At 43.4% G+C, this 17,406-nt stretch overlaps 1 protein-coding gene across 54 annotated transcripts in view; it reads right to left on the minus strand.

Annotated features, from left to right (window-relative positions):
- Rbfox2 (RNA binding protein, fox-1 homolog (C. elegans) 2) overlaps window positions 1-17,406 on the minus strand; it is a 229,445-nt gene that overhangs the window by 46,036 nt on the left and 166,003 nt on the right. For all 54 annotated transcript variants that reach the window (XR_003951446.1, XR_001781584.2, XR_384057.3 and 51 more), the window contains one exon: window positions 7,692-7,916. Coding sequence is in view for 47 of the 54 variants with exons in the window: in XM_030248832.1 (XP_030104692.1) it covers window positions 7,692-7,916 (225 nt within the window). In the remaining 7 variants the exon portion in view is untranslated. The remainder of the gene's footprint in view (window positions 1-7,691; window positions 7,917-17,406) is intronic.

Raw genomic sequence — 17,406 nt, forward strand, 5'->3', positions numbered from 1 at the left:
GACAGGGTCTCATTCTATAACCCTGGCTGGTCTGGAACTTGCTACATAGATCAGGCTTGCTTCAGACACAGAGACCTGCCTGCCCCTGACACACCCAGCCCTGAGATAATATTACAGGACCACGGCCCTCCATCTGGCCCATCACTGACTAGGGTGTTGCCATACTGTTTCTGAGTATACTTAAGATCTATAAAGCTCATTGGGGGCATAACATTTTCTGATATTTGTGGGGAAGTTTAAATGTTGCTCATAGCAGCTTTGATCAATTTCCTCCTTAAAAAGACAAGTCTAGTCATTCTCAAGAGAATGTCTACCACATATTCAAGTGAGAATGAGTCTGCCCACCAGTGGTTCTTGTATGGAAAGACAGCAGTGAGTTCAGTCTGTAGTTCCATCACAATGCTCTTGCTGGTGGCAAGGAAAGCATTTTGAATAGAAAATAGATGGTATGAGCACCTTTCATTCTCCTACAGGGAATATGAAAAGGACCAGTTACCCACTGTTTCACCAAGGACCTTCTTGGGTTTTCTTTTGTTCTGTGCATGTGTGACATACTGCCACCAGCATGGTTTACTATCACTGTTTGGATTCCTGCTAGGCACTGGTAATTTGACCGACTATCGCTTTTGGACTGATGGCAAAAGCCAACAAAGGCAGTGAAATGGCAGGTGTTACATTGTAAACGCATGGAAACTGTTTAACCCAGCGGTCCCTCTAACAAAGTCTTGGGAACTGCCAGTGATCTGTGACCACACACAAATGCCCCATCCTGCATTCTCCTCCAACCCACTGCAGGCTTGTTATCCATCCATCCATCTATCTAACCATCCATCCATCTTTAAATATCAGGTATAGGGGATACAGGACCTGTCTCTTACTCTATATGTGTCTCATGTTCACAGAGGTCAGATGAGATGGAACTAGAACTTAAGTTATGGTGGTTGTGAATCACCAAGTACATACTAGAAATTGAACCTGAGTCCTCTGCAAGAGCAACAAATACTCTTAGCTGCTGAGCCAACTCTCCAACCCCAATAGTGTATTTCTAAATCTTACTACCAATCAGTCACAGAAGCTAATTATACCGTTGAGGTCTCTCTCATTAAAAGTGTTTTGTTTTGAAAAAGGGTAGACATTAGGCTTTTGAGAAAAATATAATTCAGTAGGTAGAATTTTAAAACCTGACTACTTCAAATGCTTTGGCTACTTAAGCTTGCTGTCCTTTAGAAATATTTGCAATGTAATAACTGGATTCCTGTCTTCTCTGTAGGCCAGGAGGCAGCCCCTAACTGGCTGGTGCTTTTGCCAGTGCATAACAAGAGACCAATGACCATCAAAACAAACTTAAAACTCTTAAAGGCAGACCAAATTTCTAAAATTCATTTAAAAAACAAACACTCTAGAACTCAGTGCTCAGTTCTTATCTTTAAATGAGAAGTCCTTTCTTTTCAACATGACAGGACTATCCAACCCAACCCAAGCAAGAGCTGGACTCAACAGCACAGCTCATAGCAATAAGCAGCATAAACACCAGCCAGGCATGGTAGTACACCTCAATACCAGGACGCAGAGGCTGAGGTAGAAGAATCTTTAGTTTAAGGCCTATCTGGGCTACAAAGTCAGCCTTGCCTCAAAAATCCCAGGCTGGGGATGTAACTCAGAGGTAAGCATTTGCCTAGCTATCAAATGCAACGTCCTGGGTTAATTTGTGGCACCGCCCATAAATGAGAAGACCTGAAGTGTTCATGAATTTCTAGTTTATGCTCGATGTACTCCAGGTCAGGTGGCTGCACTAGCTTCATTTCACAGAGAAGGAAAGTGAAACCCAGAGATAATGTGATTTACTAAAGACACTCTTTGACCAATACATGGCTAGCTACCTGCCTACTTACTTTACTGGTCCAATTCTGCACTCTTGAACTCATTTTTCTCTACACAGCCACCATGACCTCTAGTGCAAACCACACAGGACTCACTATAGCTGTGGCCACTCTCACTCCAGCTCCTGTACTCCTGCTGCCTAGGCTGTAAGATCACATTCTACTCATTTCATATCCTTCCTCAAAACCTCCAAGTCCCCTCTCCCCCAGTCTTATCGCAGTGTCCAAAAGCTCTTACCAACTTGTGCTCAAAGGATTTTTCTCCTACAGGCCTTCATCAAAACCCTGAACTTTGTCCAAATGGGAATCCATGCTTTGGTCTAGACATTTTGATTTCTTCTCTTCAACACTGAACCAAGAACCGATTTCTTAATCCTTCATACTACCATTTACTCAGGCCTGAAACTCTACTGCTGATATAAATACAAGGCCCAGATCAATTAGAATCTTTACCAGGAACCCAGCTTCTCCCTCCTGAGAACATCTGCATCTTGTTGCATCTTTTCTCCAAGAAGCATTGAGCGTCTGACACTGTGAGATGTTATGGGATGCAGAGATGAACAAAGAAAACTTTTTCTTTGGAGGCTTCAGAAAGTCAGGAAGATTTTCTGGTAACAAGCATACCTATATAGGCTGAGTAACATGATGCTCACAGCCTGGGAAGATTAATAAATATGCACATAATCTATTTCACTGGGTCTGAGTGGTGAGGGTGTAGATCTTTAATTCCCCACTTGGGCTGTTTTACAAGCCACAATCAAACAATTCGAAGAAGCATTTTAAACTGAAAGGTGCTATGCAAACTTAGGTTATGATTAATTAATTTGCTTCCTAGATGCCTCTTGGATTTAATTGGCCATATGAACTGCTAGACTGTTTTATGAGACACATAAGCAGATGGTAAAAGTTTAGTAGAATAAATGTTACATCTAAGTTTTACTACTCTACTTAATCTCTAAGCAACGCATCCCCATCTCCTACAAACGTGGAAGGAGGAGGGAGAAAATTCACAGTACTGACAGCAACAGGTGGCAAATCAGTAAGAACCCAACAGGACACATTTTGAGCTTGAGGTTATGGTCTGACTAGGATGAGGAGTGGATTAGTCAGATAGCTAAAAGGGAGATCCCAGGGTTGGGTGTGGTGAGGAGACTACAGAAAGGCTAGAAAAACTCTCCTTTTCCTAGGAGGCTGCAAAATAACACAGGTCAGAAGGGGTAAGGGATGGGAAGATAGAAACAATGGAAAGGAAACCCAGGGCAGACTTGAGAATGAGCTGGCTCAATGCTGAATGCACCCCTAATGGCCAGGCAGCATCTGCCATCTAGCAGGGGAGAGTAGAGAGAGAGGTCAGAAACATTACCAGGCAGAAGCATCAGTGTCCTTTCAATGTCATTCTACTGTGGACAAACGACATAGTGTGCACATGTATTCTCTCAGAAAAAAACTAAGACAAAGTTACTACTTATAGAAAGTAGGAAACTGCAAAGTATGACCCAGATTCAAAACATTAGCATTAACTCGCAATGAACCCAGGCCCGGATGCTGGACTGAACATGATGCCAATAAGCACATACAAATAAAGCTAAGGAATTAAAGGATAATATTCATATATATGAATAATGATGACAGGAGCAATTCCAGAGTTAAAAAGTGATACAAATAAATTCACTAGGCCAAGAGACAAGACTGAGTCCACTGTCCTTTAATTCCTCCCTCTCCTCCCCAGCGAGTGCATGTGCCAGACAGCTTTCTCTGTGTAGCGCTAAATATTCTGGAACTTGCCTGTGCCTCTAGAGTGCTGGGATTAAAGGTGTGTACCACCATTGCCCAGCTTGAAATTAATGAAGTTTTAAGAATGTCTTGAAATAAGCCAGGCGTGGTGGCACACGTCTTTAATCCTAGCACCTGGAAGGCAGAGGCAGGTGGATTTCTGAGTTCGAGGCCAGCTTGGTCTACAAAGTGAGTTCTAGGACAGCCAGGGATATACAGAGAAACCCTGTTTCAAAAAACAAAAACAAACAAACAAACAAACAAACGAATGTATTGAAATGAAAAATCAGAACAATCTGCCTCCTTTTTGGGTTCCACTTATAAGGACTTTTATAGGGAAACTTATAGCTTAAACACAGAATGAAGAAACCTTGAAAATCAACTGCCTTAGCTTCCAACTTGAAAAGCTAAAAATGGGGCTGGAGAGACAGTTCAGTGTGGAGTACTATCTGTTCTTCCAGAACCTGGGTTAGATTCCTAGTACTCACACGGCAGCTCACAACCACTGTAACTCCAGCCCCAGGGGATCTGATGCCCTGTCTGCTCTCTGAGGGCACAGAATACATGTGGTGCACAGACACAGGCAGTCGCCTGACATAAAGTAAAATGTAAAGGAGTCGTCACAGACCGAACAGGGAGGAAGACAGTGAAGGTCAGAACGGGACTGTAAGCCTTGAGATCGGGAGACAGCGCAGCTGGGTGGGTGCTTGCCTCCGAGTGAGGACCTGAGTTCCACCCCCAGAACTGCCTGCAATCCTAGCTCTGGGGAAGCCTGTTGGTCAGCCAGCCTTGCCTGCAGTGAGCTCCAGGTCAAGGAACAAACAAGAGAGGTAGCTCCCTGGAACCACAGCTGAGTTTGTTTTCCAGTCTCCACATGCAGGTATACATATGTGTATGGTTCCTATGTGCCTCCACATCAATATACACTCACATACTCACACAAAAACAAATAGAAATGTTAATTTATAGACTGGTCAGAGAAGACCTAAGTTATTAAAACTAAGGAGAGCCAGGTGTAAATAACTGAGAGCTTTTCCACCCAGGCATGAGCTCCCTGAAATAACGACTCTAAGACTACTCACAAGTTCATTACCTGTTATTCTGTTCTAAGTCATGCCACATGGCTGGTTACCAGGACTTCAGTTTCTTGCAACTGTCTTCTCAGAGTTTGAGGACAATCTTCCCCACACCTGTCTCTATCCCAGAAATTCAATCCTTCTCTACTGCTGGATGCCCCACCTTCTAATTCTGCCTTAGCTCTTTGGCCAAAGGCTTTTTAATTGACAGGTGAAACTTCCATACATTGTACAAAAGATCCCACTACAGCCAGGCATGATAGTGCACGCCTTTAATACCAGCATTTGGGAGACAGAGGCAAGTGGATCTCTGAGAGTCCTCAAGGCCAGTTTGGTTTACATAGCAAGTTCCAAGCAAGCTAAGGCTACCCAGAGAATTCCTGTCTTTTTAAAAAAAAATTTTTTTAAAATCAAAGTAAGAGGCGCGTGTGTGTGTGTGTGTGTGTGTGCGCGCGCGCATGCGTGCACATGCAAAAGAGCCAGGGGAGGATGACATACCCTGTAATCTTGCACATGGGAGGAAGAGACAAGAGTCACTATTAGAAGTTCCCATCGATAGGCTGTATAGCACAACTTTGTCTTAAAATATAAGGTGCTACTATGAGCTCTGGGAAATAAAAAGGAACCATCTACTGTTATGATTGAATTGTTTTGAGATCACATTTATGAACTAGGGTAGCTTGGGATTCCCTAGGCCCCCAAGAACGACCTTCCACTCCTGAGCCTCCGTCCATCTCTGAGCTGGGGTTATAGGTGTGCACTATTATGCCTGGTTTTATGCAGTTCTGAGGAATCAAACCCATGGCTTCATGTGTGTAAGGTAAGTGCTCATAGGCTGATTTATATGCCTAGTAATTTTGTATTAATGAAATTATCAACTTAGAGGAAATAGTTTCTCAAAAAGATTACACAAAAGACCAAAATTGTCAAAAAACCAAAACAAACAAAACAACAACAACAAAAAACAGAAATGAAGAAACAGCAATTACAAAGATCATTAACTATTCTACAAATAGAGTTTGAAGTTAAAATATCATAAAAAGACTCAGAAATATATTTCCCCCTTTCTATTCCTTTGGTAGAAAGTTGTTATAGGAAGCCTGTGAGTTCATTCTTTGAAAGGTGATTGAACACGGCCAACAGAGCGGCCTGGACAGTCGTCATCCAAACAAATGCTACAAGAGCCTCTTGTTAATTCTCAGACCCAGAATCTGCCTTAAAACCAACCGTCCATTACTGCACGTTACTTATGGGTGTAAAATTGTGTGTCTACACAGAAATAACCATCATAGGAAAGATGGCATGTTCAAGGAAATAATGTTTTTGAGTTTTCCCATGGAGGTCTCTAATTGTCTGTGAAAACAAATAGAAAGCCTTTGCAGGCTCTGTGCACATGATACAATGGGAGAATTTTAGTTTCTAGAAGTGAATCTTTTCCAGATGCTTCAAGTCTGAATAAGGTGCCCTCTGCTACTCTGATACCAAGAGGAAATGGAATCTAAACATGGCCAACAGCTTGATATGGACAACAGAGCATGTCATTTGGAATCAGACTCCACAGATAATTATGATGTGGTGACAGTAGCTATGTGTGAGGTGTGTGTCTGGTTAGCTTGAGACACTTTCTTTTCCTTTATTTAGTGGTAAGGGGTGAAGTCAAAGAGGTGGGCAGAGCTGGAGATCAGAAAACCAAGTACAGAGTTTGTACTTTTTCCAAATTGTGCTAGGAAATTATTAAAGAGTTGGCAGAGACACACATAGCATAGACAAGAAAAAAAGATTAAACAAACAAAAAAAAAACAAAAACCATTATGGCTGCTATTGCAGACTAGACAGAAAATTAAGAAAACTCTTAAAACTTGTGATAAGGATGCTGAGGTGTAGCTCTCCACAACTGATGGATTCTGGCAGCAGTACAGACCTGAGAGTACTGGCAAGTGAGGGTAACCAGGGTGTATTATACGAAATTCTCAAATAATCAAAAATATTATGCTGGAAACAAACAAACAAACAAAGAGGCAGAGGTAGTTTGAGTGGTGGAGGGTACATGTTCTACTACTGAGTTTATCCCTGGCACCTTTATACTTTAAGTTTGAGAAAGGGTCTTGCTAATGAATCATGGTTGGCTTTGAATTCTCTTTGTAGCCCCACTAGACCTTAAATTACGGCAATCCACCTGCCTCAGATTCCTGGATTGCAAAGACACAAGCCTGTACCATCAGGCCCATCATAAACTCTTGGAATGTCCTTGACAGCTTTTGAAGTAGGCATTATGACCTTCATTTTCTTGAATTTCGAGGCAAAGGAACATTAAATAACTTGCCTAAACTTCTGAGGCCAGGCTATCATTTAATCTCTAGTCATCTGAATCAACCCCAAACAGCTGGCAGAAGAGCTAAGCTCTCCCTCTGCCTGGGAGAAGATGAGAACTGAGCTGTCCACTGCTGCACACTGCTGTGGAACTGTGCTTGCTACACTCCTAATGACTAAGGGTAGAAATGAGGAGTAAGGACACAGTGATGCCTGGCTTTGGCTTGGGACAGTGAATTGGCGGTGTAAGTATGCAGAGAAAGCACCCAGAACACTGCAACATCTGACATCTGAACAAGAGGAGAAGGAACATCACAGCACCCAGGGCTGAGCAGGAAAACCAGGAGGAGGGGCAAGTCATTTAGATGGCCCAGAGTTCCAAGGAACAAGGAGGAGGCTGTGCGAGACAGCCTGTGAGACTGTGCAGATGAGGCTGGGTGTGGGGGATTCATACAATGGAGGGTGCTTCCAGGCAGCAGTAGCGAGGTTTAGTTCAAGCTCCCCACTGTCCAGCCACAAGGCTTAGGAAAGAACAGTCAGTACATGCATGCTGGGCAGTGAGTAGAAATGCTAAACTAACTCAAAGCGCTTTCTTTCCGAGAAGGTAAAAATTTCACACGTCCTTCTACCTTGCATCTCCGACTTCACATACCGTGAGAGATCCATTCTGGTTGCTGGGTGAATTGCTACTCTGTTCTCCATGAGGCTGCGTACTCCCGTAGAGGGTCAGGTTATGTTCACTGGTCTGGCCGGCATAGTCCTGAGTGTGTGGCACTCCATATTCTGTGGGAATTCCATTTTGTGGAGGTGGTGGGAACGGGATGGTAGTAAAAGGCTGAACCATTGCGTCAGGAGTTGTTGTTGGCTCCTGGTTACCCTAGAGCAAGCAACAGAAAAGAAAGAGGAGTGAGTGAATAAATCTTTATCACACAGGACTCTTAGCATGTTCTCTCACTATCCCCCGCTCAGGAAGAAACTGCTAGGATCATCAGATAACTTCATTCTTTAAAAAATATCAACTGATAAAACTTAATTTTATGTGTGCTTTGCCTGTGAGCATTATGGTATGGTGTGGAGTTAGGACAACTTGATTCTACATCCTCCTTCAACATGAGTCCCTGGGATCAAACTCAGATTTGGTGATAAGTACCTTTCTTTACCTGATGAGCCATCTTGATAGCCAAGAGCTTAATATTTGATCATCTCTTCCAAATCATTTGGTGCTCTGCCTGTACCCATAGTTGGTGGCAGAATATACTGCTTCCAAGGTCAAGACTGATTAGCATTTAAACAGGTGTGCAACAGACAAAAATTCAAACTAAGGTAGACTAATAGATGAGCAGAGCCTAAGGATTGCCTTTCAGAAATCTTCAGAAAGGGTCTATTAAGAAACATATGAAGCTTTAAAGACACAGTTTCCAAGTTTAGATTAGGACCAAGGAACTTGCCTCTGTCTCTGACGCTGCTCTTCTTGAACTCTAACCGCCATTCTCCACCCCATCCCTGATGGGAGTGAGACTGTGGTCCACAAGCAAACAGCATCAATCATCCCACAGGGCCATTTCTGCCAGAGCTGGCCCAGTCAACTGAACAAACACATCAACTAGTGGTGGGGATTGGGAGCAGGAAATGCTTCTAGGGTATACCCATAGTCTAGGCACAGCGAGATGTAACCACGGTAGGACTGTCGCCCATAAGAGGGTGCAATCCTCCATCAGGGAACAGGGCTCCTGTTGACTTAGGGAAATGTGACTGATAGCAACACTTACACAGCTGTCTATATGCTAAGACAACAGACCTGGCCGGACAGTGGTGGTGCACACCTTTAATCCCAGCACTTGGGAGGCAGGGACAGTCTGATTTCTGAGTTCAAGGCCAGCCTGGTCTACAAAGTGAGTTCCAGGGCTACACAGAGAAACCCTACCTCAAAAAATCAAAAATCAAAAACCAAAACCAAAACCAAAACCAAACCAAAAAGACAACAGACCTGGAGTAATGCTTTATGTTTTATAGCAATCACTCTACCACATATATTATGGCTATTGTTTTTATTAGAAATATGAAGTCATTTAACATTCTTAATAAAAATAATATAAGAATGTTTTCTAATCAATTTTCAGTTCACATTTCAAAGTTTTAAGTTGAAAGGGAAATACAACAGCTCCCAGCCAACTTATGACAGTTGATAGGATTGCTTCTACATCATGAAATGCTTTTAAAATATTTGTATTATTTTTAAAATGTATGTGTATGTATATATCTGTATATGTCCTTACAGAAGCCAGAAGAGGGCGCCAGACATTCAGGAGCTGAAGTTACAGGTGGTTGTGAGCTGCTTGATATGGGTGCTGGGAACTCCCTTCAGATTCTCTGGGAGACCAATGCCCTACACTTCTTTCTATTGCTGGGACCAAAACCAACTCAGGGGAGAAAAGAGTTCATTTCACTTTGCAGTTCATAGTCTGTCATGGAGGCAAGACAGAGCACCGGACTTAATCAAGTGGTAAAGAATATTCTTGACATCAACCTTGGACTTCCACATGAATGTGCACGCATATCCACGTGCACCCACTACATAAGAGCACACAGACGCAGGCAGGCAAGCAGGCGTTCACACACGAGCGTGTGCACGCACCCACCCACCCACACAGACACACACAGACACACCCAGGCACACAGCTCTAAAAGCAATTTTGTTTGTAGGGCTTAAGAAATGGCTCATCAGTTAAACGCAGGTAAGGACCTAGAGGCAGGAACTGATAGAGGAGCATTACTTACTGGCTCGCTCCTCATTGCTTGTTTGGCCTGCTTTCTTGTACAACCCAGGGCCACCTACCCAGGGTGTCACCACGCACAGTGATTAATCAAAAAAAAAAAAAAAAAAAAAAAAAAAAGGCCTATAGTCATGTTTCCAGGTCAGTTTGAGAGAGGCAATTCCTCAACTGATACCTCTTCCCATAGAACTCTAGTTTGTGTCAATCTGACAAGGAACAACCAGCAAGTATTCGTTACACACCTCCGGCCCCTATGCTTTATATTCTAGGCTAGGCAGCTAAGCACATAACACCTGGAAAGGTGAATTATTACCATCTTTCTAGGATGAAGTCCATGCAATGTAGAAAGAGAAGGTATTTTTATTGTTGTCTTCCCATTCCTTTCTCAACTTCATTCTAATTTTTCCATTTGGTAATCTTGACTCCAATTTACAGGCATAACCTAAACAGCAGCCTGCAAATTCTAAAGGCAGCCCATTCAGACAGTCTCTCAATCACAAAAAGAAGTACTTGAAAGAATATTCCCCAGTTTAACTAGGATGCCAAAAATATTTCTGCTTTTAAGCATTTTACAAGCGTCATTTTTATTCCCTGGGAGCTTAGGTAGGCTCAGATTTCAAACTTGGCCTGCCTTTCTAAAACCAACCAGTCACTGGGAAGATGGTTCAGTTGTTGAAGTACTTGGAGCTGGGCAGGCAGAGGCAGGAGGATCCCTGGAATTGCTGGCCAGCCAGTCTTGCCAAAAGGTGAGCTACAGGTTTGTACTGGCTAGTTTTGTGTGTCAATTTGACACAGGCTGGAGTTATCACAAAGAAAGGAGCTTCACTTGGGGAAATGCCTCCATGAGATCCAGCTGTAAGGCATTTTCTCAATTAGTGATCAAGGGGGGAGGTCCCCTTGTGGGTAGTGCCATCTCTGGGCTGGTAGTCTTGGTTCTATAAGAGATCAGGCTGAGCAAGCCAGGGGAGGCAAACCAGTAAAGAACATCCCTCCATGGCCTCTGCAACAGCTCCTGCTTCCTGACCTGTTTGAGTTCCAGTCCTGACTTCCTTTGGTGATGAACAGCAATGTGGAAGTGTAAGCTGAGGAAACCCTTTCCTCCTCAAGTGCTTCTTGGCCATGATGTTTGTGCAGGACTAGAAACCCTGACTAAGACAAGGTTCCATTAGAGATCCTGTCTCGAAACTAAGGTGGAAAGCAACTGAAGAAGACATTGAACGTCAACTTACAGCCTCCACACGTATTCTCATATACAGAAGAACATCTGTGTGTATGCACCCACAGACATACACACATGCACACAACGAGCACACATGTACAGCAAAAGAACATGTATGAAAGCTCTCACCTGGGAGCCTGAGGAATGAGGCCTGTCAGATCTGCTGGCAAAGTGAATTTTGCCTATTTTGCCTACGTCTATGACAATAGGAACAAAGCATGTACATAAATAACTGTTACCAGGGCTGGGGAGATAGCTCGCAAGTGTGAGGGTCCATGTTTGGAAACTCAGAACACAGTAATAGTTGCCTGGTGGCTTGAAGGCACAGACGGATCCTAGAGCATGCTGACTAGCTAGACTGACACTGTTTGCCAGGCTTGAGTGTGACCCTACCTTAAAGGATACAGTGGAAAAGCATGTGAAGACGACTCCTGACATGACCCTCCGACCTTCCTATGCATGTGCACACATGTGCATCCGCAGACATGTGCATCCCCCATATTAACACACATACATGTACAATGCATACCATAGACATAAATACATGAAAAAGAAAGAAAATCTAGATTCAGTTTAAAAAGTAGTTTGTAAGGTTGAAGAAACAGCTCAGCACTTAAAAGTACTGGCTGAGCAAATACAGAAGTGGATGCTCACAGTCAACTATTGGATGGATCACAGGGCCCCCAATGGAGGAGCTAGAGAAAGTATCCAAGGAGCTAAAGGGATCTGCAACCCTATAGGTGGAACAACATTATGAACTAACCAGTACTCCGGAGCTCTTGACTCTAGCTGCATATGTATCGAAAGATGGCCTAGTCGGCCATCAATGGAAAGAGAGGCCCATTGGTCAGGCAAACTTTATATGCCCCAGTACAGGGGAACGCCAGGGCCAAAAAATGGGAATGGGTGGGTAGGGGAATGTGGGAGGAGGGTGTGGGGGACTTTTGGGATAGCATTGGAAATGTAATTGAGGAAAATACGTAAAAAAAAAAAAGTACTGGCTGTTCTTCCAGAAGACCCCAGTTGAATTCTCTATACCCACAAGGTAGAACACATCGTCTGTTAATCCAGTCCCAGGGGATCCAACACCTCTCCTTGCCTTCCACAGGGACCAAGCACTCATGGTACATATACAGGCAAGACGCCCATACACATAAAATAATTCAAAAGCAGTTTATAGAAGAATGATGAAAAAAATGCAGAGGGGCTGGTGAGATGGCTCAGTGGGTAAGAGCACTGACTGTTCTTCCAAAGATACTGAGTTCAAATCCCAGCAACCACATGATGGCTCAAAATGAGCCATAATGACATCTGACGCCCTCTTCTGGTGTTTCTAAAGACAGCTACAGTGTACTTATGTAAAATAATAAATGTATCTTTGGGCCAGAGCAAGCAGGGACTGAACAAGTGGTGCTGACCAGAGTGAGCAGAAGTCCTAAAAATTCAATCTCCAACAAACACACGAAGGCTCCCAACAATCTGTACAGTTACAGTGTAAATCTTAAAAAATAAAAAAAAAGAAAAGAAAATGCAGAGGAGTGAAACAGCTACTTAAACATGGAAGACAGACTCACAGAAAATCAACTCTGGCCTCAGCCACATACTCACACCTACTGTGCTACCCTCAAGCCTCTTCAGTATCTGAAATCAGTCAAATTACCTAATATACTCTTCATATTTTATTTATTTTCTTATAACTGCCTGAAAAATGTAGAGGTAGAGGCTGGAAACATGGTTTCCTTGCCAATATCAAAGTTCCACAGCTGATACACACAGTGGAAGTGCTGGTGTCTAATTCTAAAATATTTCTGGTAAACCTTAGAGAAGGGTAATTCTTACCCAAAGATGTAAGATATTAGGTAACCTGAAGAGCTTTGGAGGCATACCTAAAGACGGTGTCTCCATAAAATTTAATTTTTATATCTGGGTGAAAAACCCAGTTTGTTTGTTTTTTTAAACTTAGTTTTTGTTACTTGGTAAATAGATAGCCAGGATCCTTAAAAGGTTCACAATATCAGATGAAATGATTATATAATAAAACGTCTACCAACAGAAGACCACTTAACAGAATTATAATTTAATTATTACCACTTAACGGAATTATAATTTAATTTCAACCAAGGATCTTTGCCTGCTGTGTTTATAAGAGTTAGCTAGAACACTGACCCAGAGGTCAGGAACCAGTGACACACACATAGCTCTCCACTCCCACCTCTTTCCTGACATCTGCCGTGTCCACAGTTCCTACTCAGGAACTCTGTTCAAAAACCTAGGTTGCCATCCTTCCCGGTAAGGTGCTTTGGTGGGGTGCGGTGGCTAATGTCTTCTGCTGTTCAGAAGCTCTGCTTCAGAGGAGAGAAGGGGGACAGCAGCAGCAGCAGCTTCCCCAGAGAGCACTGCCAGCCTTGTGCTTCTAGAGCGATGGCTGTAAGAGGAAGGTGGCAGCAGCTGCAAAAGCACACTGCCTGCAAATAGAGGGCCAACTTCTCAATGGTGCCTACAGAGGGAGAGGCACTACCTTTCCCCAAAAGTGCACTAAACAGCAGTTCCAACTGTCTTAGAGAACCAAAGGACTGACTGGACCTAACTAAGGTCAAGTGCTGCTTCCGTGTGCAGCACTGAAGGAAGGCAGCAGAGCAGTCTCACACACTCGTACACAGTTACTACAATAAAGATAAACGGGTAACATATTGCATCCTCCTGCCCCCGCCTTTTGACTTACTCCTACAGAAATGACAATACAAACTTCTCCCCCGAGGCTGAGTTTCTATCTCACACACCAATGAATATTTAAACAGTAAAATAAATATTTCAGAATAAAGCTATCTGAACCAATGGTCTCATAGATTTAAAGTGGCACACGCTGTCACAGTTTGAATGTCTCCAAACTCTCAGAAGTTCTCTTCCACCTCCCTTTTCACAGCACTCAATATCATGGATCATGCTTTCCATTAGCAACAAGACCACCGACTTTGGTTCTGCTGTTACCTGCCGCTTGGAAACAGAAGCGTCTCCTCACCCTTTCCTTAGGGTTACAAGGCTAGTCTTGTCAACATGAATGATGGTTTATGCAATCTATATATGAGTATCACTTTTTCAAACAAACTCCCCACTACAGTTTAGCTTACTATTTTTTCATGGATAATTAACTTTACATCCTTCATATGTCAAAACTGGAATATTATTAGAAATAGTAACAACTCTGGTCCAGAATAAAACACTGTGGCAGGCCCTCAGAGTGTCTTCGGAATTATAAAAGAACTATGTTTTACGGGTGGTGCTCTCCTGTAGCCAATTTACTTATGACAAGGAAAAAAAAATTATAAGATACATATAAAGTAAGAGGGAAAAATCTTCCCTATTCCTGTCCTAGGGAAAAATGCATGTGTCTACAGTCCCAATTCTATAATGGTTTGGACATTCTCTATTTTGCAAGTGAAGTTTCTAAGTTGGTTAGAAATTAGCTACAGACTTTTTCATTCTAAATTCTCCTTGCACAAGAGGCTGGTGGACACACAGTAGCATTTCTTTAGAGAATGCTTACTAAATTGATCCCTTACTCTGAAGTGCCATCTGTAAAAAAGATGGACAACTCCTCTTCCCCATGAGCTTAGGAGGGAGCAAGTTCTCAGCTGTACTCGAGTTGGCATGATCACTGGAAGCTGAGAGCCCTGGAAGTTGTGTTAGGTACCACGGGAGAATGAAAAGAAAAGCCTGAGAGCTAGGAATGTACAGAGCTTGAGGTTAGCCTGGGCTACATGAGACTGTATCAAAAACAGAGGACTAAAGTGAGGAGAGGTTAAGAGTACATACTGCTCTTGCAGAGGACCTGTATCCAGTTACTATACTGGGAAGGTTATAACTGCTTGTAACTTCTTAGGTTGTAAGCTTTTAGGGACCAGATTGCCCTCTTCTAGACTCCACGGGCATGTGTCTGTCTGTCTGTCTCTCTCAAAAATTTAATCATAAATGTAAATGCTCTGCCCACTCACTCATTCTGACAGTGCCTCTGTCATGAGAGGGACACAATCTCTGCTGTAGACAACCACAAGTAATTAGCCACCCACTCCTTGCCCTTGAGTTCACTTTTTAGTAGGCACAGAAAAGTAACTGAAAGCAAGCAAAGCAAAGACCAGGTGGACTGCCGAAAGGCAGGTGACAGGGGGACTTCTACCATCTGCAGGAGGCCAGGGACAGTGACATCTGGTCAGGTCTCTTTGGAAATCAAGGTAGCAAGATGTCTGTTTGGATGGAAGAATACTGCAGACAAAGGAAACACAGTACAGAGGTCCAGAACAAGAGACCCAGAGGCATGTGACCAGCCTGGAATAGAGAGGCAAGGCACAGGGACAGGTGATGGAGTGAGGAAGGCGGCAGTGGGCAGACTGGGAGCTGGGGAAGCTGCAGCCAGTCCGCCAGCTTCTGGCTTCTGTGGTCTGAGAAAGAGTTCAAGCGCTAACGGTTTCTAACTCAGAAAGACCCTTGATAGTGATTTCAAAGGGTGTAGTTGGTAAATCATTTTTCCCTTTTTAAGTTTTATTTTTGGGGCTGGATAGATAGCTCAGTGGTTTAAAAGCATTTCTTGTTTGCCAGAGGACCCAAGTGTGATTGCTTCCATCCACACTGAGTAGCTCACAATTTGTTTACTTAATATATATGAGTACACTGTAGCTGTCTTCAGACACACCAGAACGGAGGGCATCCGATCCCATTACAGATGGTTGTGAGCCACCATGTGGATGCTGGGAATTGAACTCAGGTCCTCTGGAAGAACAGTCAGTGCTCTTAACTTCTGAGCCATCTCTTCAGTCCCTCACAATTGTTTTTAATACCAGATCTAGGATCTGGCTCCTGCACAACACCAGACACAGGCACATACACATAAATAAAAAGCAACAGGACAAAACAAACAAAAACAAAATCCTCCAACCCTTTATATTTATTAAATGTGCCCATGCAGGTGACAGCATGTTCAGAGACTTGCGATGAGCAGCAGCTCTATCCCTCCCTCCCTCAGTCTTCAGGGGGAGTGGTCCTCTCTCATCATCTCCTAGGCCCGGGTCTGCAGATGCTCAGGATGCTCCTAGGCTTAGGCAGCCCAACAAGCTACAGTGCACCCCACATCCGGGGCCTGGAGGAAGAAGGGACAAGTGAGTCTGTTCCATGCAAATGAAAGGAAACAAAGCAGTGCTATGTCAGCCTTTGATGGGCTAAGGAGGAAAGACAGAGATGGGAGGGAGCAAGGGAGGGAGTATACATACACACAATTAATAATACATTAAAAAAAAAAGAATCAAGGAGTTGGGAGACCATTTAGCAGGTAAGAGTATTTATTGCTCTTCCAGAGTATCTGGGTTTGATTCACAACATCCACATGGCTATTCACAACCATCTCTAAGTCTAGTTCCAGGGGATCTAATGCCCCTCTCTGGTCCTTGTGGGCACTGTACAAGTGGTAGACAGACATACATGCAGGCAAAACCTCTCTCCACACACATCCAAATACAGTTGGATGTGTTGGAACATGCCTTTAATCCCAGCATTCAGGAAGCAGAGGCAAGCAGATCTTTATGGGTTTCAGGCCAGCTTGGACTACGTAGGGAGATCCAGTCTGTGTAGTAAGACTCAGTCTCAAAACCAAACGAAACAAAAACACCAACAGACAATAAGAACAACAATAAAATAAGAGTATAGTTAAATCTCCCCAAACATGCTCATCGGGTTCTTTGGAGAGAAGCAATTGTTTGTTTACCTTCTATACCAAAGACAGAGGGTGGCCCTGCAGGCCGGGGAAGTGCTTGGAGAGGCCTGGGCAGTGCAAGCAGCTAGCCATCCACACACACAGAACCTTTGGCTGCTTCCCACCTTCATTTTATGTGGTGCACTCTCCTCACTAAGGCAGCTTCACAAGTCTGCTGCCAGGCTTTAGCGCCTCCTCCTTTTCAGCCTATCTTTTTTTTTCTTCCATTCTGCATTAATTTTTCCAGAACTCTGTTTAGCCCCTGTTATCAGCTATGCCACGCCCCACATTCTTCTGCTGATTTACACTTTTCCATACATTTATATTACTAGTGGATCACAACAGATGAGAGGTAACAGATGAGCATTCTAACCCAGAAGCCAAGCTTGCGTTATTCAAGACAATCACCATTTTAAGCAAACTTTCAAATCTAGACTCCTCTGTAAGTGAGAAAAACTGGCTCCCTAAAAACAAATCGGGGTTTCAAAGGAAAAGGAATGGTGTTTGTATAATTCCTGAGACAGCCCTTTTACTTAAGCGTCAAGAAATCAGGCAAATGGGCCAGGGAGATGCTAGTGGGGAAAAGCACTCGCTGCGTAAATGAGTTCAGATCAGCTTAAACTGATCCATGTAA

Source organism: Mus musculus, chromosome 15 (assembly GCF_000001635.26).
Source record: "Mus musculus strain C57BL/6J chromosome 15, GRCm38.p6 C57BL/6J".
Lineage (NCBI taxonomy): Eukaryota > Metazoa > Chordata > Mammalia > Rodentia > Muridae > Mus > Mus musculus.